The sequence below is a fragment of the Ruditapes philippinarum genome, unplaced genomic scaffold (genome assembly GCF_026571515.1).
Source record: "Ruditapes philippinarum isolate M1 unplaced genomic scaffold, ASM2657151v2 ctg2179_1_1_1_1, whole genome shotgun sequence".
NCBI lineage: Eukaryota > Metazoa > Mollusca > Bivalvia > Venerida > Veneridae > Ruditapes > Ruditapes philippinarum.
The window spans coordinates 80,937-108,822 of NW_026855176.1; the positions used below are offsets into that span (position 1 = coordinate 80,937).

Consider the following 27,886-nt stretch of genomic DNA (forward strand, 5'->3'; position numbering starts at 1 on the left):
ACAAGATTTTCTATTTTTAGCTCCTGTGACCTAGTTTTTCAATCGAAACAACCCATGTTCGAAGTCATCCAAGCAATTACCTAGACAAGCATCCTGACAAAGCTGAATGACAATTGAGTCAAAAATAAGACGTCAAAGTGTTTTTTCCATATTTGAGTGGTGTGACATAGTTTTTGACCCCAGGTGACCTATATTAAAATTTGACCTAGAAATCATCAAAACAAACTTTCAGACCAATTTCCAGGATATTTTGATCGAAACAGTAGTCACTAGTGTGTTTACTTAACAAAATTTTTCTATTTTAAGCGCCTGTGACCCAGTTTTAAATTCAGAATGACCAATGTTTGCACTCATCCAAGCAATTACCTTGACAAGCGTCCTGACAAAGTTTTAAGACAATTGAGTCAAAAAATGTGACCACTAGAGTGTAAACAAGGTTTTTCCATATATGGGTGGTGTGATCCAAGTGACCCATATTCAAACTTGACCTAGAAATAACCAAAACAACCTTTCAGACCAATTTCCAGGATATTTGGATCAAAACATAAGTCACTGTTGTGTGAATAAGATTTTTCTATTTTAAGCTCCTGTGACCTAGTTTTTTTAATCCGAGATGACCCATGTTGGAAGTCATCAGAGCAAATATCTAGACAAGTATCCTGACAAAGTTTGATGATGATTGAGGCAAAAATGTGACTACTAGAGCGTTAACTAACAAATGTGGACGGACAATAGAAGACGGACATATAACGATCCTTAAAGCTCACCGTCAGCAACTGGTCAAGTGTGCCAAAAAGTTGTGATAAAGATAGACTTTGCAAAACGGCAAGCAGAAAGCCGACACAACTGTAACAATACGACACACAAACAAGAGGGCCATGATGGCCTTAATATTGCTCACCTTCATATAGGCCCCGGGGCAGGGCCAATTTTAACCAGGGGCTTTAATTTGAACAAGCTTGATAGACACCCATTAGAAGATGTTTCATGATAAATATCTAAGCTCTAGCTCTTTGGGGTTTTCAAAAGAAGATTTTTTAAACTTTTTACTATACAAATATAGGGAAAAACAATGACCCCCTCCACCGGGCGGGCCAATATTGACCTCATGACTTTTATTTGAACAAACATGGTAGACACTCACTAGAAGATATTTCATGCTTAGTATCTTAACACTAGCTCTTTGGGGTTTTTTTTCAAAAAGATTTTTTAAGTTCTCACTATACACATATAAGGAAAATCAATGACCCTGGGATGGGGCCAATTTTAACCCAAAATCCTTTATTTTAACAAACTTAGTAGACATCCATTAGAAGATGTTTCATGCTAAAAATCTTAGCTCTAGCTCTTAGGGTTTTTAAAAAGAAGATTTTTTAAGTTTTTACTATATACATAAAGGGATAAACAATGACCACCTGGGGCAGGACCAATTTTGACCCCAGGGCTTCTATTTGAACAAACTTGGTAGACACCTACTAGAAAATGTTTTATGCTTAATATCTAAGCTCTAGTTATTTTGTTCTCTTTTTACAGATTTTTTTCTTTCGGATGCCATGGCAACCAGAGTTCTGCATGGAATTAAATTCTTTGAACAATTTTCAAATTTGACTACCAAAGGAACATTCCTGTGAAGTTTGGATAAACATTGGCTTAGCGGTTTATGAATGGATGTTGTTTAAAGTAAAGTTTACGGATGGACGCCCGACGGACGGACGCCCAACAAAAAGCAATCACAAAAGCTCACCGTGTCACTTTGTGACAGGTGAGCTAAAAAAACAGGAGCTAAAAATTGCCTACATACCAGTTCCTACCAATGGCAGAGCTATTGAATGGCAGGAATATGATTTCATTGCATGAAATATTTTGAAAAGAGAAGATGTCACTTTGAATTCCCTATCATCTTTGCTGCAGTGAATTTTCTTGTGTAAAATGGCGTGAGCAACCCATTTGAAGTTAGGTAGGTTACTTTTACATACAACTACATCCCCTTCTTTAGTTTTTGGAACAAATTTTTTAGTCATTTCTGCTTTGTAAACATTACCACCTCTTTTTTTGATAGCATTTGCTAGATATCCTTTGGTTTCGCCTGTTGGGGTATTACCACATGCTATCATATCTTTACTAGTCATACTCAGAATATCTACTGTATAAATGTACAAATTTTGACCAGGTCCAATACAACAGGCAAATTCTTTCTTTGAATGTCCTGGTGGGGTATCCCTATGACAGTATGGATAAATCACTAATCCAGATTTTCCTTTCCAAAATCTATTGCAGTCATCATCAGGAAGCTGGTCCTGATTTCTTGGACTCAATTTTCTATCTGGAAATTAAAAGAGACTTTTGGTGAACAAAAATATTATTTAAAATAATCAAAAACTCTGTCTTATCAAGTTAAAAAATGGTTTTAAGATGCATATGTCACATACAAAACGTGCTCTATATTCTTAATTGTTCATAGTAAAGCTAGAGTCTAACTGGACTTTTAAAAACATAGAGGAGATAATTCAGTAAAAATTCAGGGATCAAGTTTCTAGGCGACTTGGGCGACAATGTCTCTCCATTTCGCCCGGATCGCTTAGAAAAGGGAAAACAAAGTTGCCCTCATTTTCAATAAATGCTTGCAATAAATTTGAAGTGTCAAGCAGCTCAGTAATCGTCTACGCTCCTCCTATTTCAAAGCGATTTGTTAAACGCATTTTCATTGGTCGGTAAAATTGGAAAGCGAGTGTTGGAATTGAATGGTTAACATCTCAGGGTATTGTCAAATGCGACTTATTATCAATAAACAACAAATAACAGATTAGCAGCGTTTCATGTCAATTAGGATAAATTGGGGGCATACTTATTGAATAAATTAGTCGGTAAGTTTGGTGATCTTATTCTTACAAAAGCGTGTTGCCAAAAGTGTTGGTCACATGTATGTTTCGATATTTACAATTGTCTCAGCAATTTGGTAAATGGGTCTCTGTTATAAATGTTGGTGATGATTTATACCTTGATTTATTATTCTTTAAAAGAACTTTTGTTAGAATGTTTACAAGTAAACAAACAATAAAACACTGATGTCCTTTGCAAGCTGGTTAAAGGGAGGGGGCTAAAAGATCGGCTGTAAGCAAAAAGCAAATAGTAACACCAAATAGTGGATATAATGCATTCATGCAGAAAAAGTCCACCAAAGAAAAAAATTATCAACTGTACACACATTACTTTTCTTAAAAAAAAACAAGCAATTATCATAGTATTGCAAGCAATCCATAAGTCCCCTACCGGTAAGAGCCCAAGCAACATTCTGAAGGGCCATTGGCCATTCACTTATGTTCCTATTTTCAGTAAATTTGTTAAAAAAGTTATTTAAAAGTTATCACATGAAACAGTTTTTATGTACAGACAGACAGACTGAAGGACACTCTAAAGTTATTTTTTAAACATCCCTGTTATCAAAATATAACATTTTTAAAATCCTATCATGATTGAAGAAGTTGGAGTAAAAATTACCAATTTCTCAAAAAAAAAAGTCGAAGTTCAAAAGGGGCATAATTCTGGAAATAGTCTTGCTAGAGTATTGAACACTCACAAATGTTGAGTGATAATAAGAAACATTTTAATATGAAGTTTGAAGTAGATACATTCAAAAAAAGAAGGTATTAAAAAAAACAATGTTTTTTTCATGAAAATTTTAAGTTCAAGGGAGGTAATTCTGATAAATTTTGTGCTAGAGTTGTAAACCTTGTCACATATGATGCGGTTGATGACAAGCAACTTATATTTAAAGTTTGAAGAAAATACCTTAAGAAATAAAGAACTTATAGTGAAACAAACTTAAAAACTAGAATCAGAAATCTTGAAATTCAGTCTATTTTGTTGCCATAGCAAACCAGAATTTTCAACATAGGAAGAGATAAGAAAAGGATGTGCATAATTTCAATACTGCCATCTACCCATATGTCAAGTTTTCATAAACATATTTTCAGTACTTTTTTGTGTTATCACTGGATCCAGGTTATGTGTAAAATTTGCCATATTTTCAGTCTATTTGTTGCCATAGCAACCAAAATTTTTCAACATAGGAAGAAAAGAAAAAGATGTGCATAATCTCCATACTGCCATCTATCCATAAATCAAGTTTCATAAAAAATATTTTCAGTACTTTTTGCGTTATCGCGGGAATCCAGGTTATGTATAAAATTTGCCATATTTTCAGTCTATTTGTTGCCATAGCAACCAGAATTTTCAACATAGGAAGAAAAGAAAAAAGACGTGCATAATCTCCATACTGCCATCTATCCATATATCAAGTTTCATTAAAAATATTTTCAGTACTTTTTGCGTTATCGCGGGATCCCAGTTTTTCTGGACGGACGGACTGACGGGACGGACAGACGGACGGACGGAGGGTAAACCTAAAGGTCCCCTCCGGTAAACCGGTAAGGGGACTAAAAAATCATCCACATAATCCTTAATTTAAGTTTATAATTATGAACTTTTGATCTGCAGCTTGCTAGAAATATTTCTGGGGAAATTTGATGAAATATAGGGGCCTACTAGTGAATTTCTAATATATTTATTTATCCATCACGCTGAATAGATTCAGGGGATATGTTTTTGGCGTTGTCCGTCCCTCCACCCGTCTTTTTCCGTCCATCCCATCCTTCCGAATTTCGTTTCCGGGACTAGTTCTCTGCAACTACTGGCAGGAAAATTCAACGAAACTTTATGGGAATCATCAATATCAAGAGGAGATGCGCAATATCGTCAGCCTTTGTTCAGGTCAGACCCTTTAACTCAGAGTTATGGCCCTTGATTAGTTAAGCAGTATGCATATAGAGTAAAAATCGTTTCCTCACTACTTCTCTGCTACTACTGGCTGGAATTCAACGAAATTTTATGGGAACCTTCAATACAAAGAGGAGATACGCATATCGTCGGCTTGTTCCAGTCCGACACTTTAACCTAGAGCTATGGCCCTTGATTTGTTATGCAGTATGCATATAGAGAACAAAATCTTTTCAGCCCTACGTCTCTGCTACTACTGGCTGGAATTCAACGAAACTTTATGGGAATCTTCAATACCAAGAGGAGATGCGCTTATCGTCGGCTTGTTCTGGTCCAACACTTTAACTCAGAGTTATGGCCCTTGATTAGTTATGCAGTATGCATATAGAGTAAAAATCGTTTCAGCGCTACTTCTTTGCAACTACTGGCTGGAATTCAACGAAACTTTATGGAACCTTCAATATCAGAGGAGATGCGCATATCATCGCCTTGTTCAAGGTCAGACACTTTAACTCAGAGTTATGGCCCTTGATTAGTTATGCAGTATGCATGTAGAGTAAAAATTGTTTCCATGCTACTTTTTTGCAACTACTGGCTGGAATATAACGAAATTTTATGGGAACCTTCAACACCAAGAGGAGATGCGCATATCGTCGCCTTGTTCCGGTCAGACACTTTAACTCAGAGTTATGGCCCTTGATTAGTTATGCAGTATGCATATAGAGCAAAAATCATTTTCGTGCTACTTCTCTGCAACAACTGGCTGGAATTCAACAAAACTTTATGGGAACCTTCAATATCAAGATGAGATGAGCATATCATGACCTTGTTTGGGTCAGACACTTTAACTCAGAGTTATGGCTCTTCATTAGTTATGCAGTATGCATATATAGCAAAATCGTTTCCGCGCTACTTCTCTGCAACTACTGGCTGGAATTCAACAAAACTTTATGGGAACCTTCAATACCAAGAGAAGATGCGCATATCATTGCCTTGTTTGGGTCAGACATTTTAACTCAGAGTTATGGCCCTTGATAAGTTATGCAGTATACAACCAGAGCAATAATTGTTTCCGTGCTACTTCTCTGTAACTACTGGCTGGAATTCAAAGAAACTTTATGGGATACGAAGAGGAGATGTGCATATAGTCGCCTTGTTCCGGTCAGACACTATAACTCAGATTTATGGCCCTTGATTAGTTATGCAGTATGCATACATCTCATTGGCGTTTCCAGATATTACTATTTAACACAGAGTTATGGCTCTGTTATTGCCCTGAATATTTATCAAGTTCAAAGAATGTTACTGTTTATGCCATGATAAATATATAAATAAAGCCTTATGTCTTCAATTGTTGTGTTAGTAATAACCAGTACTCGGAGGGGGATATAAATTCAACGAATTTGCTTGTTTTTTTTTATTTTAGCACAACATCACATGGCTGCAGCATTAAAATCAAAACAAGCTACACAAAACCAATAATAGAGATGATATAGAAGAAAAAAAATAAAGATGATATAGAAGAAAAAAAAAGGCTGTCATATTTGTAATTTTGCTGTATATTGTTATGTAATAGAAGGAGCATCGACACACGAGGCTATCTGCTTTGTACGAGGGTGTGCAATCAGATTGCTGAGTGTTTTTTGGTGTTCTTTCTTCTTTTGTATCATAGTCAAACATAAAAGCACGTTCCCTGTTGTCACAATATGAAACCCCGGCAAAAAAATGAACCAATGAACGGACATCTGAATATGACATTTCTGTCGCTTTCCCTTTCTCTGCCGTCACAATATGTAAACCCCAGCAAAAATGAGCCAATCAATGGACATGCTCTGGAGTGCGGGTAACTAATACCCGCACTCCAGTTAACGCACTGTGCATGTATATGTATACGATTTAACCCTGACACATTTTAAACAGAAAGGTCTCCAAACTATGATACAAGAGTTACTTAATAAACTGTTATGTACTCCACATTATGTTAGTCAATCTTAAAACTTATATGAAAGTATGAAATGGAACATAAACACTTAAAAAAATGCAGTTTGAATGCGCTTCTCCCTAAAAACTTCTCCCTATTTTCACTGGAGGGAGAAGTCACTTCTCCCTAAATTTTAGGGCTAGTGTGATCCCTGAAAGTAATTCTACCATTAAGTTCTTGATTCAAGATATATTGAATAAGTTCTCGTGTCATAGCTAAGTTACCTTAGAATTATAGTTAAATTGTATATCCATTCAAAACAGTAAATGGAGTGATTGAGTATTAGATACCTGCTCTCTAGTAATTGCAATGCCTGTTACAGAGTAAAACAAGAACGTGTTTGGTCAACACAAATGCCCTAGGCTCAGATTCTTGTCAGTTACAATTTTACAAACAAGAGCTGTCCATAGGACATAGTAAAAGAGCCTTGATAATGTAAAATTTGAGGCATTACAAAAACTTAAAGGTAAATTCTAAGTCGAAAAAGGGGCATAATTCTGTAAAAATTCTCGATACAGTTATCTTCTCCTGTCTACAGTTTGGGGTCATGATGATGAACAAGTGTGCAAAGTTTCAAAGCCATATGTCAACGGATTGAGATATTACAAAAACTTTAAAATATGTGGTAAAGCTGACGACGACACCGATGCCAACACTCGGGTGACTACAATAGCTTTACATGTACTTATTCTTATCGAATAGTCAACCTAAAAAGGTTAACCCATTCACTCAGTTATGGACAGAAAAACTGCCAATAAAAACAGTAAACAATGTTATATAACCGAACACAGTCATGTTTTGTTGTGATGAAATCTTAAAAATTATGGATGTCATTTCCGTTTATTTTTGTTGATATCGCTAGAAACGCCAAGCGCCAATATTGTTTTCAACGGGAAAATGACTGACACACAAAATTAGAAAAACGCGCCATAACATTATGTTGTAATTTGGGAATGACACCAGTCCTGTAAACACATTTGAAAAAAGTCAGCTGGCAAACAGAGAAAATAAAATGTTGCCATAATTAGTGTTTAGTGACATAAGAGATTAAGTGTTGAACGGGAAAACGAACATTACTTTGAAAGACAGTAACGGTCATTGACTGCGTAATGTTGAAGCAAAAGTTGTACGTTACCATGACATTGACGTCAATAACTTTTTGGAGTGGGCTGCTGTCGCCGATATGTGTTAATGTAAAATTAAATATTGTTGTAATATAAGTAGCTACTAACATAATTTTTCTGTGTTTATTTGTTATTTATTCTTCTAAGCAGTGTAAGAATTTGAAATCAATATGTCAAATATATTTTATGCAACAAAGTCAGTCCACAAATTTTTGGATAACCCCTCGTATATGTTTTAAATGTTTACATATTCATTAACAGTCGATCATACTACAGGTGCTTTAAATGTAGAAGAAAACATAATACTAGTATATGTGAAAGTAGTTCAGATTCCAATCAGTGAGTCAACCAAACTTTCAACCAAAAATCAACCAACAAGCACAGGCTGCAACTTTCCAAACAAGCTCCGTCCAGAAAGTGTGCGTACGACACAAAGAGAAACATTAAAAGATAAATGAGAAAGAGTGAACTGATGAACATAATAGATAGTTATTATTGATATAAGTTGCAATTTCATGAACACAGACTATAAACATTTATTATATATTAATAACATTAATAGAGATAGATGAATTATCAATTGAGAGGCATTTGTGTTTTTTTAAGACAATGACTTTTTATTTAAATGCATTTTATAAAAGAGATATTTCTAAGATATGATAAAATTAACTGTTGTAAATTTTAATAATTTATCATTTTTGGGCCACCAAGAATCTTTGGGATTGGGCTCAAATGCATGTGCTGTTTAATAATGCCAAAGTATGTGAGTCCTTAGAGTTAAGTTTCTTCCTATGTTTTGTAGTTTGAAACATTAGTAGTTTTGAATAGACGTATAAAGCAAACACATTGTATTGAACATTATTTTCCCTAGCATAGTAAAGTAAATTTGATAATCATGTACTTTGTATTGATACCTAAGTGTGGAAATAAGATGATATGAAGCCATTGGTACAGACATAACTTCAAATACATCCACCTTGCCATTTAGGTTAACCTCATATGGACAGACGGACATACAACCAAATAAGGGTAAAGGGCATTTCTATTTTTTTAATAGATGACCATTTGCCCCTTCCTCTATTAACTTTGTTTTTCTCTTTTTTCTGTAAAGAGTTAGATGTCCCCCTTTTATAAGATCAAAAAAAAATTGTAAAAACCTGGTACATAATATTATCTTACCCTTTCTATATGTAGCTACTGATTTCACGTATCTCATCTTATTGTAGGATTTAGGAATATGCTCGTTGGGTATCATTGACTGAAATGTATTGTGCATAGCCTGTACCATTTCCATATTTGTATCCACAAAGTGAATTTCCTTCAATGGTGATTTTGAACATCTACTATAGTCTACCACAGCTTTGGCATACTGGATACTACATAGATCAAGTGGACAGCCATAAATTCCTGAAACATAAACATGATTATACAGTGCAATACACCGGACATCACTAAATATAAGTCAACATTAGTCTTGCGGTAAATATGTATTGCTATCCAGCTGGTGTATATCTTAGTCCAATAATTATAAACAAGAGGGCCATGATAGCCCTGAAATTGTTCACCTGAATATGAAAACTCTCCAAGACAATTAACAAGTTATACTGTAAACTATAAACAAAAGTAGATATAAAATCTAAATCTTTTGATCTTAAGAAATAAATTTTCAAATGATTACTATATAAATACATGTATAAGGAAAATCAATGACCCCTGGGGTGTGGCCAATTTTGACCCCAGGGTTTTTATTTGAACATATTTGGTAGACACTCACTAGGAGATGATTCATGCTAATAGAAATATTTAAGCCGTTTTTAAAAGAAGATTTTTTAAGGTTTTACAATACATATATAAGGGGAGAATCAATAACATCCTTGGCTGGGGAACTTTGAAACCAACTTGCTTTGATTTGAATAAACTTGGTACACACCCACTAGAGGATGTTTTAATGCTTAATATCTAAGGTCTAGCTCTAGCTCTTTGGGTTTTTTTAAAATAAGATTTTTTAAGTTTTTTTCAATATTATAACATACAGTGCAAGACTCCGGATACAATGAGATCGTCGGGACTTCGGATGATTCCTCGTTATAACCGGGGTCTCGTTATAACTGGGAAAGAACAAATTGAGAAATCTGACACCGTCGAGCATCATTTATTTCTACTTTCGCGTGCATCCTTTTTGAAGAGTATATAATGGGAGGTAACTCTTTGCAATCAGAAGTTTTTGTTTTATTTAAATATACATGTATATAAATATATCTAGCTATCAAAGAATTTAAACAAAACATGAAAACACAACCTACGTCTAACTGCCTGTGTTTTTTTAGCTCACCTGTCACAAAGTGACAGGGTGAGCTTTTGTGATCGCTTTTTTATTAATATGTACATTTTAAAATTTGTTTTCAAAAGTCATGCAGTGCATTTCTCACAAACACCAAATAACACTGCAAGAAATTATCTGCTTCCTTTGTTCTAATCACTCAATGAAATTGTTTGGTTAAGACATTTCGTCACCTTAACGGCAATTTAGCCCAGAGCGCTGACAAAACAAGGCTGACAGACTTGAAATCGCTAATTGCTCGAACCATTATCTTGTCCCGCGTCAATAATTTCCTTCCTTAATTGACCTTTATTATTGGTCATCATTGTTTTTTCTCGAGGGTGACAACTGATGCAGACGAAGTGCAAATGAAGTGACCTCGTTAAAATTCTGAAAAATACGCATGGGACGGCGAAATTATGTACGTTGTAACCGATTATCTTGCTAGAACTGATCTTGTTTAAAAACGATAAAAAAAATGAAAGGAAAATAGAAGGAAAAAGGCCAGGAACAGTAGAATGTACGTTGTAAGCGATACCTCATTAAAATCGATCGCGTTATATATAAGTGGTGTAGACTGTATATAGAAAATCAATGACCCCTGTGACAGGGCCAATTTTGAACAAACTTTGACCCAGGGGTTTTTATTTGAACAAACGCCCACTAAAGATGTCTCCTGCTAAAATATCTTAGCTCCAAGCTCTTTGATTTATTTAAAAAAAAGATTTTTTTTTGTTTTACTATATACAATATATAATATGTATAGATACATATATACATGTATAAGGATAAATCAATGACCCTCTTGGAGCAGGGCAAAATTTGACCCCAAGGCTTTTAATTGAACAATATTGGGTAGACTCTCACTAAAAGAAATTTCATGATAAATATCTAAGCTCTTAAGCTCCATGGAAGATTTTTTTAATTTTTACTATATTACACAAATAAAAAAAAATCAATAACCTCCCGGGATAGGGCCAATTGTGACCCCTGGGCTTTTTATTTTAAAAAACTTGGTAGTCACTCACTAGAAGATGATTCATGGCTAAAATATCTAGGCTCAAGATCGTTTGGAGTTTTTAAAAATAACAATTTTTTTAAGTTTTATTAAGCCACATTTTAGGAAAATTAATGACCACATTAGCGTGGGGCCAATTTTGACCCCAGGACTTTTATTTGAAAAAACTTAGTAGACACTCACAAGAAGATGATTTGTGCCAAATATTCTAAGCTCTATATTAGCTCTTTGGGGTATTTTTAAAGAAGATTTTTTTTTTAAAAGTTTTTTTCTGTCTGTTTACGATGTCACCTGAGTTCTGCATTGAATCAAATTTTTAAAGATCAGCAAAGTAAAAATTACTTTGAAGTTTGGATGGAGATGTCGTTTTAAGTTTAAATAATAAACAGACGACAAATGTAGGGATGACAGAGGGATGGACATGTGACTAAATTGAGAAAAAGGGTCATTTCGACGGATAGAAGATGAACAAATTGTGATTACAAGAGCTCGTCTTGTCACTTTGTAGCGAAAAAAAAGAATCATCTTTAAAATCAATGCAGTTTTCCCAAAAAAATCTGAACTCAAGCCTTATTTTTTTTCTTTTTCTTTTTTTTTCTTTTTATTCACAGTCAAACCTAATTTTTTACTTTTTAAATTAGCAATTTTAGCGGCATTTTTTCCCAAAATCAAGTGGCTAAGGCCTCTTCCTAATTAAGTGAGAGAAAAAATTACTGGGACCACTGGCTAGGAGCCTAGCAGGACACCAAATACAAACTTGACAGGGCACAAGGCAAAGCACAGACCATGTGATTTCTATAATAATACATAAGGGGTAATGATAAACCTTTTATGACAAACCTTTTTTTCTACCCCTAAAAACAAAATTTTCAACAAAAAAATGTCAACACATCAGAGAAATAAAAGATTTTTCTTATGTATGTGAAAGGATGTCTAAAACCTCTGTTTAAAATTCATCTTTTCATTCTTTAATTGTTTTCCCATTGTCTAATCAGAAAAATTCAAGTGAACTTTTACTAAAATGGGCTTTTATTACATGTATATTATTCTTGAGGACTTGATAAAACTTTTTAAATAAAGGTACAGTCGGGCTTCAAAAAGTAGAACTCTCCCATTTTATTTGACTGAAAGCAGAAGTAGTTTGTTTACTTCAAAAACAGAACATTTTTAAAAACAGTGTCTAAACATATAGAAAAGGATAAGGGAATATTGCAGTAAAGAAGATCCGGAAAAACATCAAATTTTCTTTTGACAAATTACAAAATTAAAATCTTTTCCCTATTTGACGCTCCTTTTTGAAAGTCCCAAGATTGCTTATTTATATCAAAATCATACTTAAATTATTCAACATTTTTTGTGTTTGGCCCATAACAAATCTTGTCCATTTATAATTCATAAATTAAATCTAAATTTAACAATATGACCTTGAAGGTCAAAGTCATTCAAAAGCAAAGTCCGCATTTATTAACGCATTAATATCAGTTTTTGTCATAATATTTTATTGTGTCCAAGATAAATCAAATCCATAAATAAGTAAGTTAATTAAAAAAATAAATGAAGAAAAATACTTAAATTCAACCTTGATAGTCAAAAGGTTACTAAAAGGTCAAGGTCATAATTAAATCATATAAAATGCTTGTGGTCATAATTAAATCATATAAAATGCTGGTTTTGACTAAACCATAAACTAGAACATCACTAAATGTGATTTATACCCCCGTAGGACTGCCTCGGTAATGGGGAAGTTACTTAGTAAACAGAATACCTTGCAAAAGAAATTGAAAAGAGTTATGGTTTTTGGGCAATTAAAGATAGTTGTGGTTCTTAAATGTTGCATTTCCCTTTCAATGTGGTTGACCATTGATTAAGTTTTATTTAATTCACATGGTACTCTGTTTATAAGTCCATAAAGAGTTACCCTTCCTCTCATTGCACTTGACCATTGGAATGAAATTGTTTGAATTCGCAACCAGTAGTTTTCAACTTTATAATAGCTCCGGACAAGGAAAAGAAACAAAGGGCAAAACTCTGTAATTAGTCAAGATTGAGTTATGATTCTTGTGCACTGCACTTCCTCGCAATGTGCTTGACCATTGTATGAAGTTATATTGAATTCCAACCATTAGTCTTTTGTTATGCTCCGGACAAAAAAAGTAATGGAAAAAGTAACAAAAGGCAATAACTCTGTAATTACTTAAGATAGAGTTATGGTTTTCTTGTTGCACTGCACTTCTCTTTATTGTGCTTGACCATTGTCTGAAATTGTTTTGAATTCCAACAAGTAGTTTTCAAGTTATGCTCCGGACATGGAAAAGTAACTTAGGGCAATAACTCTGTAACTATTGAAGATGGAGTTATGGTTCTTGTGCACTGCACTTCCTCTCAATGAGCTTGAACATTGTATGAAGTTGCATTGAATTCCAGCAATTAGTCTTTGCCCGTCCCTAGATTTGCCACTACTTGCCAGCTATTTCCACTGAAAAGGGTGGCATTAAGTGTAAAAAAGGTGGCATTAACTGGAAAATGACAAAATTCCACTCTTTTTCCACTGTAGTGGCAAAATTGCCACCAAATGCCACTATCCTTTGGTGGCATTTAGGTGGCATTGAGTGGAAATTTGAACATAGACTTTTTTTATGGTGGCAAAAGGGTGGAAATTGGTGAAAAATGAAACTTAGTTTATTTTGAAGGTGGAAAATGAGTGGCTTTTAGTGGAAAAGTGAAAACTCTAACTATTTTCTGGGTGGCAAAATAGTGGAAAAAAAACTTAGAAAATTTTTGTGAATAACTTTTAGTCGAAAAGGGAAACTCTTAACTATTTTCTGGGTTGTATAAAAATTGGTGGAAAAAAACTGAGAAATCTAATAATTGTGCATTGCAGGGTTTAAGATTTATTTAAGTCAAAAGCTCCCAAACTGAAAAAATCTGTTTATAGTTTGTACTCTACCAAAGCATCAAGTGAAACTTTTTATCAAAAAATATAATTTATTGAAGTTGAACAGTTAGAAAATTTTATCAGAAACTCATATTTCTTAAAAACATAACTAAATGCCATGAAACAGCAATTCTGATACAAAGTCACTGCCTCACAGTAACGGTATGATAATTCCCCAGCTGTAAAGTAGCAGGAAAAGACACAGAAATTGGACGTAAAATCACTTTTCCAGGCGTTAAACACATATAATTATGAATCAGGAAAATTAGAAAAGTATGGGGTTACTTAACTTCCACATTTTTTTATGTACAGTACTTTTCTTTAGGGATGTTAAAATTTGACTTTCAAGTCAAAATGTTTATGTTCCATTCTATGCTTGTAAAATAAAATTTCGGCTTTTAAAAGTGTAACTTTGTTCTTTTAGTTATAATCTGTACATTAAATAGTTGAAAATGTTCTTCTATGCCCAGAAAATGCATATCTCTGCATAAAGTTTTGTTGCTTTCTTCTATGATATTTAATGTCAATCTTGAATAAAGTTTGACTTTTGTCTTTTTTTCTAATTGACATAATAAATTGTCTCTTCAATATTACTTTAAACTGATATCTGGTGAGTACTAACACTTTTCATGTAATGCTAACAATAATTAAAGTGAAAAATGCAAAGGGCAATAACTCCAAAAGTATGCAAAAGAGTTATGGTTCTTAAACACAGCACATTTACTCAAAAAGATCTATATCTGTGAAGTTTCAAATTAATATCTCCAGTACTTTTTAAGCTTAATGATCAAGACAAAAATTAAGCATAGAGAAGTAAAAAATCGGCAATAAACCCCAAATCATGCAATTAAAAGTTATTGGTTCCTTGGCATTGTAAACTTCTCATAAATGAGATTTAGTGTATATGTGGAGTTTAAAAAAATTATTGTCTCTAACATCTTTTGTGCTATGCTTTCAGAGGCTTTAAATCTATTGTAAAAATTAATGTGTGAAAAGTAAATACAAGTCATAATGTCTGATAAATTTCTTACAATCAGGAATAAGTAAATACTAGCTAGTAAATACTTGGCATCCTCTAAGATTTAAACAACACAGCATACATCTCAGATCTGATAAAACTACTGCCCCTCTTATCTAGTAATCTATGAATGGGGGTTAATAGTTACTCATGCTGACCAGAATGTTCCATTTGATTATTTTGGGAGAGGCAACATTATACATGTTTTTATGTAGAATTTGTCTTAAAAATAGCATGCTAAAAATTCTTCTTTCAAAAAGCTATTTCTCTACTCAAATCTATTTTAGGTTATTAGATATAGTTATACATTCAAATGATGTAAAAAAAATAAAATGATGGGTGCTATGGTTTTTGGAAAATCCCTCACAATTAAAATTATAATGGACTGTCCATTGCAGTTACACCGTTGTAAAGTTTGAATTCAAAGGAATTGAGGTCAGTTAAAGCTTGCCCAAAACACACAAAGGAAATTATTGATATTGTAGCATTCTGGAGATATTTTGTTTAAAATGTAAAGGGTGCATATTTTTGATTTCTCAAAAGAAAACATTTAAAGTCTTATTAGTGTGGTAAATAGAAATGAGAAGTTTTAAAAACTGAAGTGTGAATGTGTAGACAAGAAGAATAAACAGCAGAATCATTCCCAGTCAAAAGTTTCGTCAGGTAAACAACTTTTTACATACAATATTATTGTTTATTTTATGCAGGAAACTGTTTAGTTTTTTGACAGTAAAAATATGAAGTGGTATTGTATAAAATTGTGTTTTAATATTTGTTTTGTTTGTAACTTGACTAAAAATGAAAGCTGCATGTACAATGGTACATATAAAGAATGTAGGAATATAAAGAATGTAGGAAAGATCTTCATCATTTCTTAAATACAATAATGTTAGAAATTTTAAGTTTTGAGAAAAATTATAGAAATTAATCAGTAAGTACAATATCATTATGTAAATATTACATCAATCAAACTATAGATAACCTGAGGTACCTATTACTACAACTTTCATGGCTATAAACAATTTCCCTTGTGTGTCACATGTGGAGCAGATTTAACAGTAAACTGATTTATTAGTAGGTTTCATTCCTTCATTGTTGTAATTCAGCTTTCATGGTGGCAGTAGATAATTATATAACCATAACTAGACAGTCTAGAGTAACATGCTATTAGGAGAAATGACAGTTCATAACAAAAACAGCATTAAATAAGAATTATTATTTTGCAGACAACAAAGCAATGAGGAGCAGCCTGGAGCAACACATTTGATCTTCAGTGGCTTTTACAAAGGTATCTTGTTAATTCAAAGTTATTTTAGAATTAATAGGAAAGAAGTGTCACAGTACCAATAAGACACTTTTCAGTTCTTGATAAAAATAGCTATTAGTCACTATTTACAAACCTACTTTAATTCAAACTCTTTATGACACTTAAATTTGCATTTACATTTTTTTTTTACAAATTTTAGAGTTTTTGTACATTTTAGCTTGAAAATTTTTTCAAATATTTATCCTGATGGAAGGTTCGTTAAAAACTGAAACTGGGAAGATTATTAATTACTCAATCTGCACTGGTGTTGATGTGTTGTATTTCTTTATTTCTTTCTTATTTTAAAAAATTTAGAGTTGTATACATATTACCAAGGTCTTATAAAAGTGTTTTCATTTTCTGTCTTTACATATTAGATATTGATAATCATTTTTCTGTCTTACTTATTTGATATTGTTAATAATAATTTTAGGACCAAGTGATGGCAGAACTGAAGCCTATGCCTCATCAAAAGAGAAAGGTACAGCAAAGCTCTTTCAGAATGCTATATTCAATATAGAAGAGATTAAAGGCCGCTCATTGTTTGGTATGAGGAAAGGGAACAGAGAGTCTGACGCCAGACCTTCTTGTGCAGACAAGGCAAAACTTAAGTTCTTGGAAGGTAACTAATGAACTGAATGAAAATATCATTTTTGATTCTGCGTATATTTTTCTGCCTTGGAGTAAATAAGAAAAGTCTGATTCTTCCACGTCTGCAGTGCTGTTTTTTTAAAGTGTTTTAATCATATCTATGCACACTCAAATTGATATAGAAATATCCAATAGTCATATAAAATGTAAGCTTATGTTTTTAATTATTGTATTAATCATTCATAATTTTTTTTGTTTTAGATTGTGCGCTCGAAAAGTTGCCGACAACCTAAAGGACTGAACTCAACCGTCCAGGAATAGCAAGATAAATGAAGAAAATAAATGGACTAATGTTTTGCTATTTTTTGAGACAAATATATAATTTCATATGGAAAACATTTAAAAAGGATTATTTTTATAAATTTGTTTGTTTCCAATTTAGGGTACAGGGTGACTTTCAAAGCAGTTTCCAGCTATTGCCACCCACAGGTGGAAATTTTCTGAAAGGGTGAAAATAGGTGGCATTTAGTGGAAACTGAATTTGCCACTATCTGGTGGCAAAATGGTGGAAAAGTGTCTAAATACTCCACCAATTTTCCACCCTTATGGTGGCAAAAGGTGGAAATAAGTGGCATTTGGTGGAAAATAAGTTTGCCACTCAATGGTGGCAATAATGGTGGAAATTTGTCTAAATACTCCACCAATTTTCCACCATTATGGTGGCCATTAGTGGAAACAAGTGGCATCTAGTGGAAAATGAGTTTGCCACCCTAAGGTGGCATAATGCTGGCATTATGGTGAAAGTTTGTCTAAATACTCCACCAATTTTCCACTCATTGGTGGCATTTAGTGTAAAAAAGGTGGAATTAACTGGATAATTATATAACATCAGTCCTGCTCAAATTTTTCACCATTTTCATGATTTGGGTGGCTTTTGGTGGCGTTTTGGTGGCATTATTGGTGGAAAATTGTCTAAATACTCCACCATTGAAAAGGGTGGCATTTTAGTGGCAAATCTAGGGACGGGCAAGTTATGCTCCGGACAAGGAAAATGCAAACCAACCGACTGACCACCAAGTGACTCCTATATACCTCCCCCCCCAAACTTCTTTTCGGGGGTAAAATAACAAAGTTATGACAATTAAATCAAATTTCAATAATTTCATTTCAACATATGAGTCAAGGTCATATTAATATAAAGCAACATATTGGATTTGTCATATGTATTCTTTTGTCCAAAGATACATTAGATCATTCTCTAAATAAAGAAGTTTCATTTAAGAAAATTTAAGAAAATTTTGATGATTTGTACTAAAAGGGTGGTCAAATTGGATCGCTTTAATCATGTACGTTTCTTGTCCAAATATAAATCAAATCTGTGATGATATTAAAAATTTAGATAATTCAAGAACCTTTCCTATTTTTGGTCATTTACAGGTCCATACAAAATTTTTCATGAACTTATGTCTTGTGTGATGGATTGTTATGCTAAGGTATGAAGACATACAAAGACTTAAGTTATAGCCAATTATAGCAAAACAAAGGTCAAGATAATTATGATTCAAGGTTAAATTGAGTTTGAATTTCTTTGAGATATTGCCCTTAAAGTATTCATAAATAAAGTTTTAGCCAACTAACAAAAAACAAGCAAAATTAAACAAGAGGGCCATGATGGCCCTGAGGTTGCTCACTGTATAAAGGCCCCACCCACCCCCCCCCCCCCCCCAATGTTGCAGGGCCAATTTAACCCAAGGGCTTTTATTTGCAAAAACTTGATAGACACCCATAAGAAGATGTTTCATGCTAAACATCTAAGCTCTAGCTCATTGGGTTTTTTAAAAGAAGATTTTTTTAAAGTGTTTACTATACACATATAGTTAAAAACAATGACACCCCTGGGGCCGGGCCAGTTTTGACCCCAGGGCTTTTATTTGAACAAACTTTGTAGACACTTACTAGAAGATGTTTCATGCTTAATATCTAAACTCTAGTTATTTGAGTTTTTTCAAAGAAGATTTTAAGTTTTTGCTATACACATATAAAGAAAATCAATGACCCCGGGGGCGGGGCCAATTTTGACCCCAGATCTTTTGTTTAAACAAACTTTGTAGACACTCACTAAAAGATGTTTCATGCTTAATATCTTAACTCTAGCTATTTGGGTTTTTTCAAAGAAGATTTTTTAAGTTTTTGCTATATACATATAAGGAAAATCAATGACCCCCGGGGCGGTGCCAATTTTGACCCCAGGGCTTTTATATGAACAAACTTGGTAGACACCTATTAGAACATGTTTGATGCTAAATATCTTAGCCATAGCTCTTTGAGTTCTTTAAAAGAAGATTTTTTAAGTTTTTACTATATGCATATAGGGAAAATCAATGACCCCCGGGGCGGGGCCAATTTTGACCCCAGGGCTTTTATTTAAACAAACTTGGTAGACACTTATTATAACATGTTTCATGCTAAATATCTTAGCTCTAACTCTTTTGGTTCTTTAAAAGAAGATTTTTTAAGTTTTTACTACATGCATATAGGGAAAATCAATGACCCCCCAGGGAGGGGCCAATTTTGACCCGAGGGCTTTTATTTGAACAAACTTGGTAGACACCCATTAGAACATGTTTCATGCTAAATATCTAAGCTCTAGCTTTTTGGGTTCTTTAAAAGAAGATTTTTTAAGTTTTTACTATATGCATATATGGAAAATCAATGACCCCCCGGGACGGGGCCAATTTGACCCCAGGGCTTTTATTTGAACAAACTTGGTAGACACTCACTAGAAGATGTTTCATGCCAAATATCTAAGCTCTAGCTCTTATGGTTTTTTAAAAGAAGATATTTAAAGTTTTTTCTTTCGGTTGCCATGGAAACCAGAGTTCTGCATGGAATTAAATTCTTTGAACAATTTTTAAAGGTGACCACCAAAGGAACATTCCTGTGAAGTTTGGATGAAATTGGCTTAGTGGTTTATGAGGAGATGTCATTTAAAGAAAAAGTTTACGGACGCCGGACGGACGGACGATGGACGGACGGACGCCGGACGAAAAGTGATCATAAAAATTAGACATTCAGGGTCTAGGTCATTTATGAGACTAGGTCAAGTTCATTTTGGTTTACTTTATGAGACTAGGTCACGTTCAGTTTGGTTTACTTAAATGTTTTCTTCAAGAATTGTGTCCAGGTATAAAGATAAAAAATTAAAACAATATAATATTAACAATATGACCAATGTTTAAGTTTTTACACAGCAACTGTAACTAGAACATCAACCTAACTGTAGCAATCGGGCGATAATTTTCTAAGAAAAAGACGAACTTACAAAATATTTATATTCTATTTTCACTGCAGTAATATATTTTGTTTTAACTGTATCGGTACATCATTTTTGTAATAAAATAGAAGCTATATACCTGAACTAATAGAAGATACTGCAACTGTCTCCATCTTCAATTTTTCTGCCTCAGATAAACTGTTTATCACGGCATTGTATAAATCTGTTTCACATTTCTCAACATCTCTCTGTAAAACATATCAAATATTTGGAAAGTGAATGAAAGTGCAATATGTGTGCATACATGCAATGAAATATTCAAATTTATATTTCAAATAAAAGTACATGCAGACAGAGACACTAAAGAACAATAATCAACAAGAGCTGTAGGACAGCCTGTTGACTCTTCCGGGTGCTTGATAGCAAAACATAAGAGCCCTTAGGTATTGTAAAATTTTAAGTTTAACCCGTTACCTCATATAATGACTTGTTTTCCAATGTGGCCATACCACGTGACTTTTCGGGTACGGAACACGCCGATTTTTCTCCCGATTCAGGTATGTTTTTTATTCACAACTTGTTTATTACTCAACTGATTTTGATCAGATAAGGCGCAGAGTACCCGTAATTATATCAGCTATCCACGGTATATCAAAATTCTGAAAACCCCTGAATGGTTTTTGAGAACATTCGAGTACAGTTTTCTTTTCATAGCCTGGGCCGAGGGGAACGGTACACACTCATTTGTCATAACAAGCAATTTCTAGCAAGTCATATGTTTTTTGACACTATTTCATAGAAAAATACATGTTAAATCTGATATATTTACTATGTCCAACGTTTCGAGTGAATGCAGTGATGTTTTAGCATATTTTCATAAAGTTATGTTGAAATGGTACGGAACACACTGTTATTTCAAAAGATACGGTACACACACAATTTCTGTCTTTGTAATAATTCTAAAATAAAATAATTATATTAAAATTTAATTTGAATTATAATGTGAGTGATTTTTTCATAGTTATACATTTTATTAATTTAAACGAGAACCCAGGGACCTGTTTTGCAATGTATTGTAATGCTTACTTTTAATGTTTATATGTATTTGTGCACTATATTTAAAGAGATCGCGATTAACATTTACAACCTCCATGTAATTCTCCTATTTAAAATCACCTAGGGTATGTTAAACACTTCGATCTTCACAGAATCAGGTAGTTGTGCTCTATTGAAAGAAAATGTTGTTATATAATGCTGTTTTTATTGTTGTTTATTGTTGTTTTCTATTTCTTTTAGTTTAAGTGAAGTAAGATATTTTTTGCTTCATCCTGAAAAAATAAAACAAGGTCATGACCTAAATCGCTGAAAAGTATCATTACTTGATAACAATTTATATATATTTATATTTTGTTAATAAAAAGCAAGTCATTAGGTACATTTTGCAATACCATGGTCATGTTTAATTAAATCAAATCACAGAAGGCGCTGAATTTGTTTTGGTCTCAGAATGTCAGAAAGGTGAAGGCTGTGAGATTGTAAACCAATTTGTTTTTGTATAGTGCCACCAATGTTGTTTCTAGTGTCATAACTGTAGTAAATTGGCTATAAGGCTTATTGCAACACTGATATGTAATTCATTGTTTATTTGGCTTAAACAATTAAAAACAAAAACAAAAAAAACATGAGTTGCCTTAACTTGGATTTGAACTCAGAAAATCTCTCTTCCTAAACGAGCGTGTAACCCCTCGACCACGGGGAAATTATAAGATAACAGCCTGAAGAAAACCATATCATTCTAAATTAGGGTTTGTAACCCTTATTAATTTCGTTTGACACTGATGTAAATAATCATGGAGCTTAATATTACATGTATATCTGTAAAGAATTACACAATATTTGAAATCTTTGACCAATCGGGAACTACTTTTTCTTCTCCCGAGAAGGTTTGAAAATTAATGCGCCCATCATTTGACAATCTTAACACAGTTATCCCCCCTTATTTTTTCAGCGTTAGAGTACATATAAAGGTAAGTAACCGCTTCCAGGGGTTCGGACTACTTTCTTATTTTGCAAATAAGCATATCAGAGCCTGAAATTTCGCTACCATTGTTTGTTTGGTCTGACGACCCAAACAAATAAAAATGTAGTCGCCATTGCTTAAATTTTTAATGTCTAAAGGCATGAAGCTTTAAAAATAACTTTTAATTCATGTAATTAGGTCATTTTTGGTTTGGTTTCACGGCTCATAAAACTGACATTATCATGTGGCGACTTTCGAGTTTTACAAGTGCCCCTTTGGGTATAAATAAACAAGCAAATTCGTTGAATTTATATCCCCCGCCGAGTACTGGTTATTATTAACACAACAACTGAAGACATAAGGCTTTTTTTATATATTAATCATGGCATAAACTGTAATATTCTTTGAACTTGAAGCCTTGTACCTTCAAACAAGAAGAATTTTTAAGTTTTCACTATATACATATAAGGAAAATCTATGACCCCCTGGAGTGGGGCCAATTTTGACCCCAGGGCTAAAATTTGAACAATTTTGGTAGAGGACCTATAGGTTATATCATATACCAAATATCAAAGCTCTAGGCCTTGTACTTTCAGACAAGATTTTTTAATTTTGCATTTTTGAAACTCCTTTTCTGGCCCTGTGACCTACTTATGCAACAGACCGGAACCATTTGATCAACTTTGGTAGGGGACCACCCTAGGATCATTCCTGTAAAGTTTGGTTGCTGTGCAGTCATTTGTTTCTGAGGAGATGTTGTTTAAAGAAATTGCTGAGGACGCACGAAGACGGGCGGTGGGGGATCACAATAGCTCACATAGATGTAAAAACATCTTAATCTCCAGACTTCATTGCCATTTTCAAGGCATCAAGAAGGGATCTCACAATTTTCAAATATTTTTAAATGTTATTGTTTAAATGTTTAAATCATTATTCCTGTAATTTAGTGATGTTGATCATTATTCCTGTTAAGTTGGTTGATTCTAACTCAAGCACTCAAGGATCAAATAACAACATTATGAAACAGTTTTTACTAAGTCAAGGGAAATAACTCTACAAATACTGGATAAATCCACAAGCGAAACCCCAGGAACAAACTATATAAGCTGAGCAACTTTCCAATAAGGTTTAATGACCCTATGTCAAATCCTTTTTGAGTTACATGCGACACATGTTGAAAATTGCAAACAAGTCAAGGGCAATAACTCTAAAAATACTAAATAAATCCAGACGAAAATACCCAGGTGCACAACTACACATGCTGATCAACATTCCTGTAAAGTATCATGACTCTAGATCAAATACTTTTTGAGTTACATGCGACACAAGTTGAAAATTACAAAATTTTACTAAGTCAAGGGCAATAACTCTAAAAATTCTAAAAATATCCAGATGAAAATACCCAGGTGCACAACTACACATACTGATCAACATTCCTGTAAAGTTTCATGACTCTAGGTCAAATACTTTTTGAGTTACATGCGACACAAGTTGAAAATTACAAAATTTTACTAAGTCAAGGGCAATAACTCTTAAAATACTAAAAATATCCAGATGAAAATACCCAGGTGCACAACTTCACATGCTGATCAACATTCCCATAAAGTTTCGTTAAAATTCCAGGCATTAGTTGCATAGAACTACTCCGGAAACGAAATTCGGACAAAATTTTACTGAGTCAAGGGCAATAACTCTAAAAATTCTAAAAATATCCAGATGAAAATACCCAGGTGCACAACTTCACATGCTGATCAACATTCCCATAAAGTTTTGTTGAATTCCAGCCATTAGTTGCAGAGAACTTCTCCGGAAACGAAATTCGAAGGACGGATGGACGGACGGACGGACAACGCCAAAACTATATCCCCCTCCCGATTCCATCGGCGGGGGATAATGAAGGAACGGGCACCTGAGTAAAACGACCGACGTTCTGTACAGTAGTAAGAAAACTTTCTAACAAAAAAAATCGAAACAACGAAGACACTTGTGGTCTCGTACCTACTTCATGTAGTATATAAAACAGAACGCAGCCTCCAAAAACCATAGCATTTGATTGACAAAATGGGTATTATTAAAATATCATTTTATTTTTAACGCAAACACGCAATCACACATATCCATGAACTCAAGTGTTAAATGCATCTTGAAATGAAAGTCCAAGATAGGCATAATTTTACCAAATTTCCTAACATGTATATCCTTACATGTATATGTAACATTAGGTTACCGTGTATAAACTACGTTACGTTATATAACAGGCCTTGTTCCCATATGGGTTCTTCAAATTATCAAATTATTAATTTTGATTGCACGTAAAACTGCGAAATATATTTGTCCATATGTAGATACATGTAATTTGATAATTTAGATACATGCAGTTAGTTTGGGACCCTGGCAGATGATTCATACCAAATACCATGTGGCCGAAAAAAACTTTAAACTTTCCGTGATTTAAAAAAATCCACTTACATCAAAACCAGCGTTTTTTCTCCAACTTTTAAATTAAACAATAATTTGCAAGGAACATATATTTCCAACTTACTCCTAACTTCTTGTTTGTTTATATATTCATACTTCGTTTAGACAGTCATTAAACAAATTAAATGAAATAATAATCGCACATAACAGATGTCCATGAATTTCACAATTCGTTTTATAATCCAAAAGAATATACCTAATTGTTTTAAATGAAAATCAAAACAAAACAAAATTTTGAATGTCTTCCGTATCCCTTCCTAAAATTTTAACATTTTAAAGCCAAATAGTAATTGCTCAACATATAAAATCGAATTTTGCGCAACGTACTCTCAAAATGTTCTTTTATTTTTTGAATAATCCTGTTTACATCAAACTGTAGGCATAATGATACTTTGCAGAACAGGTCCCAGGGTTCTCGTTTAAATTAATAAAATGTATAACTATGAAAAAATCACTCACATTATGATTTAGATTAATTTTTTTTATATATTTTATTTTAGAATTGTTTCAAAGACAGAAATTGTGTGTGTACCGTATCTTTTGAAATAACAGTGTGTTCCGTACCATTTCAACATAACTTTATGAAAATATGCTAAAACATCACTGCATTCACTCGATACATTGGACATAGTAAATATATCAGATTTAACATGTATTTTTCTATGAAATAGTGTCAAAAAACATATGACTTGCTAGAAATCGCCTGTTATGCCAAATGAGTGTGTACCGTTCCCCTCGGCCCAGGCTATGAAAAGAAAACTGTACTCGAATGTTCTCAAAAACCATTCATGGGTTTTCAGAATTTTGATATACCGTGGATAACTGATATAATTACGGGTACTCTGCGCCTTATCTCATCAAAATCGGTTGAGTAATAAATAAGTTATGAATAAAAAACATACCTGAATCAAGTGAAAAATCGGCGTGTTCTGTACCCGAAAAGTCACGTGGTATGGCCACATTGTTTTCACGGCTATCCCCCTTCCCTTTTTAACGCCTCAGTGAAAAAATTTAGGCCCTAAACACAGTTCTTTCGTTTAAGAAATGTTGATAAAAAAGTGATCACTTTGTTCACGCTGCCCCCCATTAAAAAGGTACATCTGAAGGGGTTGCAAGAAGGGGGATGTGCCTGCCTTCTGTTTCAGGGGTTTGAAGGGGGCAATAGCCCCCCTCTTTGCCAAGAAATTTTGGGTATGTGCCAAGTTTATCAGTATTGAAGCATTTTTCATAGTGTCATAGCAGTTTGAACTTGTAAAGTCAGGAGGCTTTTCAATGAAAACAGCCATTTTTCACAATAAGCTCATGCAGTAAATGATTAAACATTTGAGCCAGGTGGTGCTCCCTGAATAGATTTTGGACACAGGAAAGTACACCTCTTGTGGTTTCAGAGTTATGTCCCTGTAAAAAGTTCAAAGTGCAATAATTCCAAAATTTAGCAAGGCAGAGTTACTGTTCTTTGCACTGCACTTCTAATAAATGCGATCTATCAACCAACAAATTCTCTTGTTGATACCTCTTATGGTTTCGGAGTTATGTCCCAGACAAAGTTCAAAATGTAAAAATGAACAAAGGGCAATAACTACTAAACTTGGCATGGCGGATTTCAAATTCTTGTGCACTGCACATCTACCCATTTAGATCTATATACTTACAAAGTTTCATACTGATATCTCATGTAGTTTTAGAGTAATTTACCAGACAAAGTTCAAAAAGTAAAAATAAACAAAGGGCAATAACTCCAAAATTAGGAAGCGCACAGTTATGATTCTTGTGCACTGCACATCTACTCATTTAGATATATCTACCTACTAAGTTTGATGCCGATATCTCTTATAGTTTTACAGCTATGTCCTGGACAAAATTTTTTTAACAGGGGAGATAATTAAACAAGAGGGCCAAGATGGCCCTGAGGTCGCTCACCTGTATATAGCCCACCCCCCCCCTCCCCGGGCCAATTTTTACCCGAGGGCTTTTATTTGTTTATTTGAACAGACTTGGTAGGCACCCATAAGAAGATGTTTCATGCTAAACATCTAAGTTCCAGCTCATTGGGTTTTTTAAAAGAAGATTTTTTAAGTTTTTACTATACACATATAGTTAAAAACAATGACACCCCTGGGACAGTGCCAGTTTTGACCCCAGGGCTTTTATTTGAACAAACTTTGAATATATTTACTTAAAGATGTTTCATACTTAATACCTAAACTCTAGCTATTTGGGTTTTTTCAAAGAAGTTTTTGCTATACACATATAAGGAAAATCAATGACCCCCCGGGGCAGGGCCAGTTTTGACCCCATGGCTTTTATTTGCACAAACTTGGTAGACACCCATTCGAACATGTTCCATGCTAAATATCTTAGCTCTAGCTCTTTGAGTTCTTTAAAAGAAGATTTTTTAAGTGTTTACTATATGCATACAGGGAGAATCAATGACCCCCTGGGGCGGGGCCAATTTTGACCCCAGGGCTTTTATTTGAACAAACTTGGTAGACACTCATTAGAAGATGTTTCATGCTAAATATCTTAGCTCTAGCTCTTTGGGTTCTTTAAGAGAAGATTTTTTAAGTTTTTACTATATGCATATAGGGAAAATCAATGACCCCCTGGGGCAGGCCAATTTTGTCCACAGGGCTTTTATTTGAACAAACTTGGTAGACATTCACTAGAAAATGTTTCATGCCAAATATCTAAGCTCTAGTTCTTACGGTTCTTTAGAAAAAGATTTTTTAAGTTTTTACTATATGCAAATAGGGAAAATCAATGACCCCCTGGGCAGGGCCAATTTTGATCCCAAGGCTTTTATTTGAACAAACATGGAAGACACTCACTAGAAAATGTTTCATGCTTAATATCTTAGCTCTAGCTCTTTGGGTTCTTTAAAAAAAGATTTTTTAAGTTTTTACTATATGCATATAGGGAAAATCTATTACCCCCTGGGGCAGGGCCAATTTTGACCTCAGGGCTTTTATTTGAACAAACTTGGTAGACACTCATTAGAAGATATTTCATGCTAAATATCTAAGCTCTAGCTCTTTGGGTTCTTTA

At 33.8% G+C, this 27,886-nt stretch overlaps 1 protein-coding gene across 1 annotated transcript in view; it reads right to left on the bottom strand.

Moving 5' to 3' along the window:
- LOC132742314 (uncharacterized) overlaps nucleotides 1–27,886 on the bottom strand; it is a gene marked incomplete at its 5' end in the record, with an annotated part of 51,854 nt that overhangs the window by 13,338 nt on the left and 10,630 nt on the right. Inside the window, 3 exons of the mRNA XM_060730681.1 lie at nucleotides 1,802–2,323; nucleotides 9,061–9,288; nucleotides 20,483–20,591. Coding sequence (XP_060586664.1) covers nucleotides 1,802–2,323; nucleotides 9,061–9,288; nucleotides 20,483–20,591 — 859 coding nt within the window. The remainder of the gene's footprint in view (nucleotides 1–1,801; nucleotides 2,324–9,060; nucleotides 9,289–20,482; nucleotides 20,592–27,886) is intronic.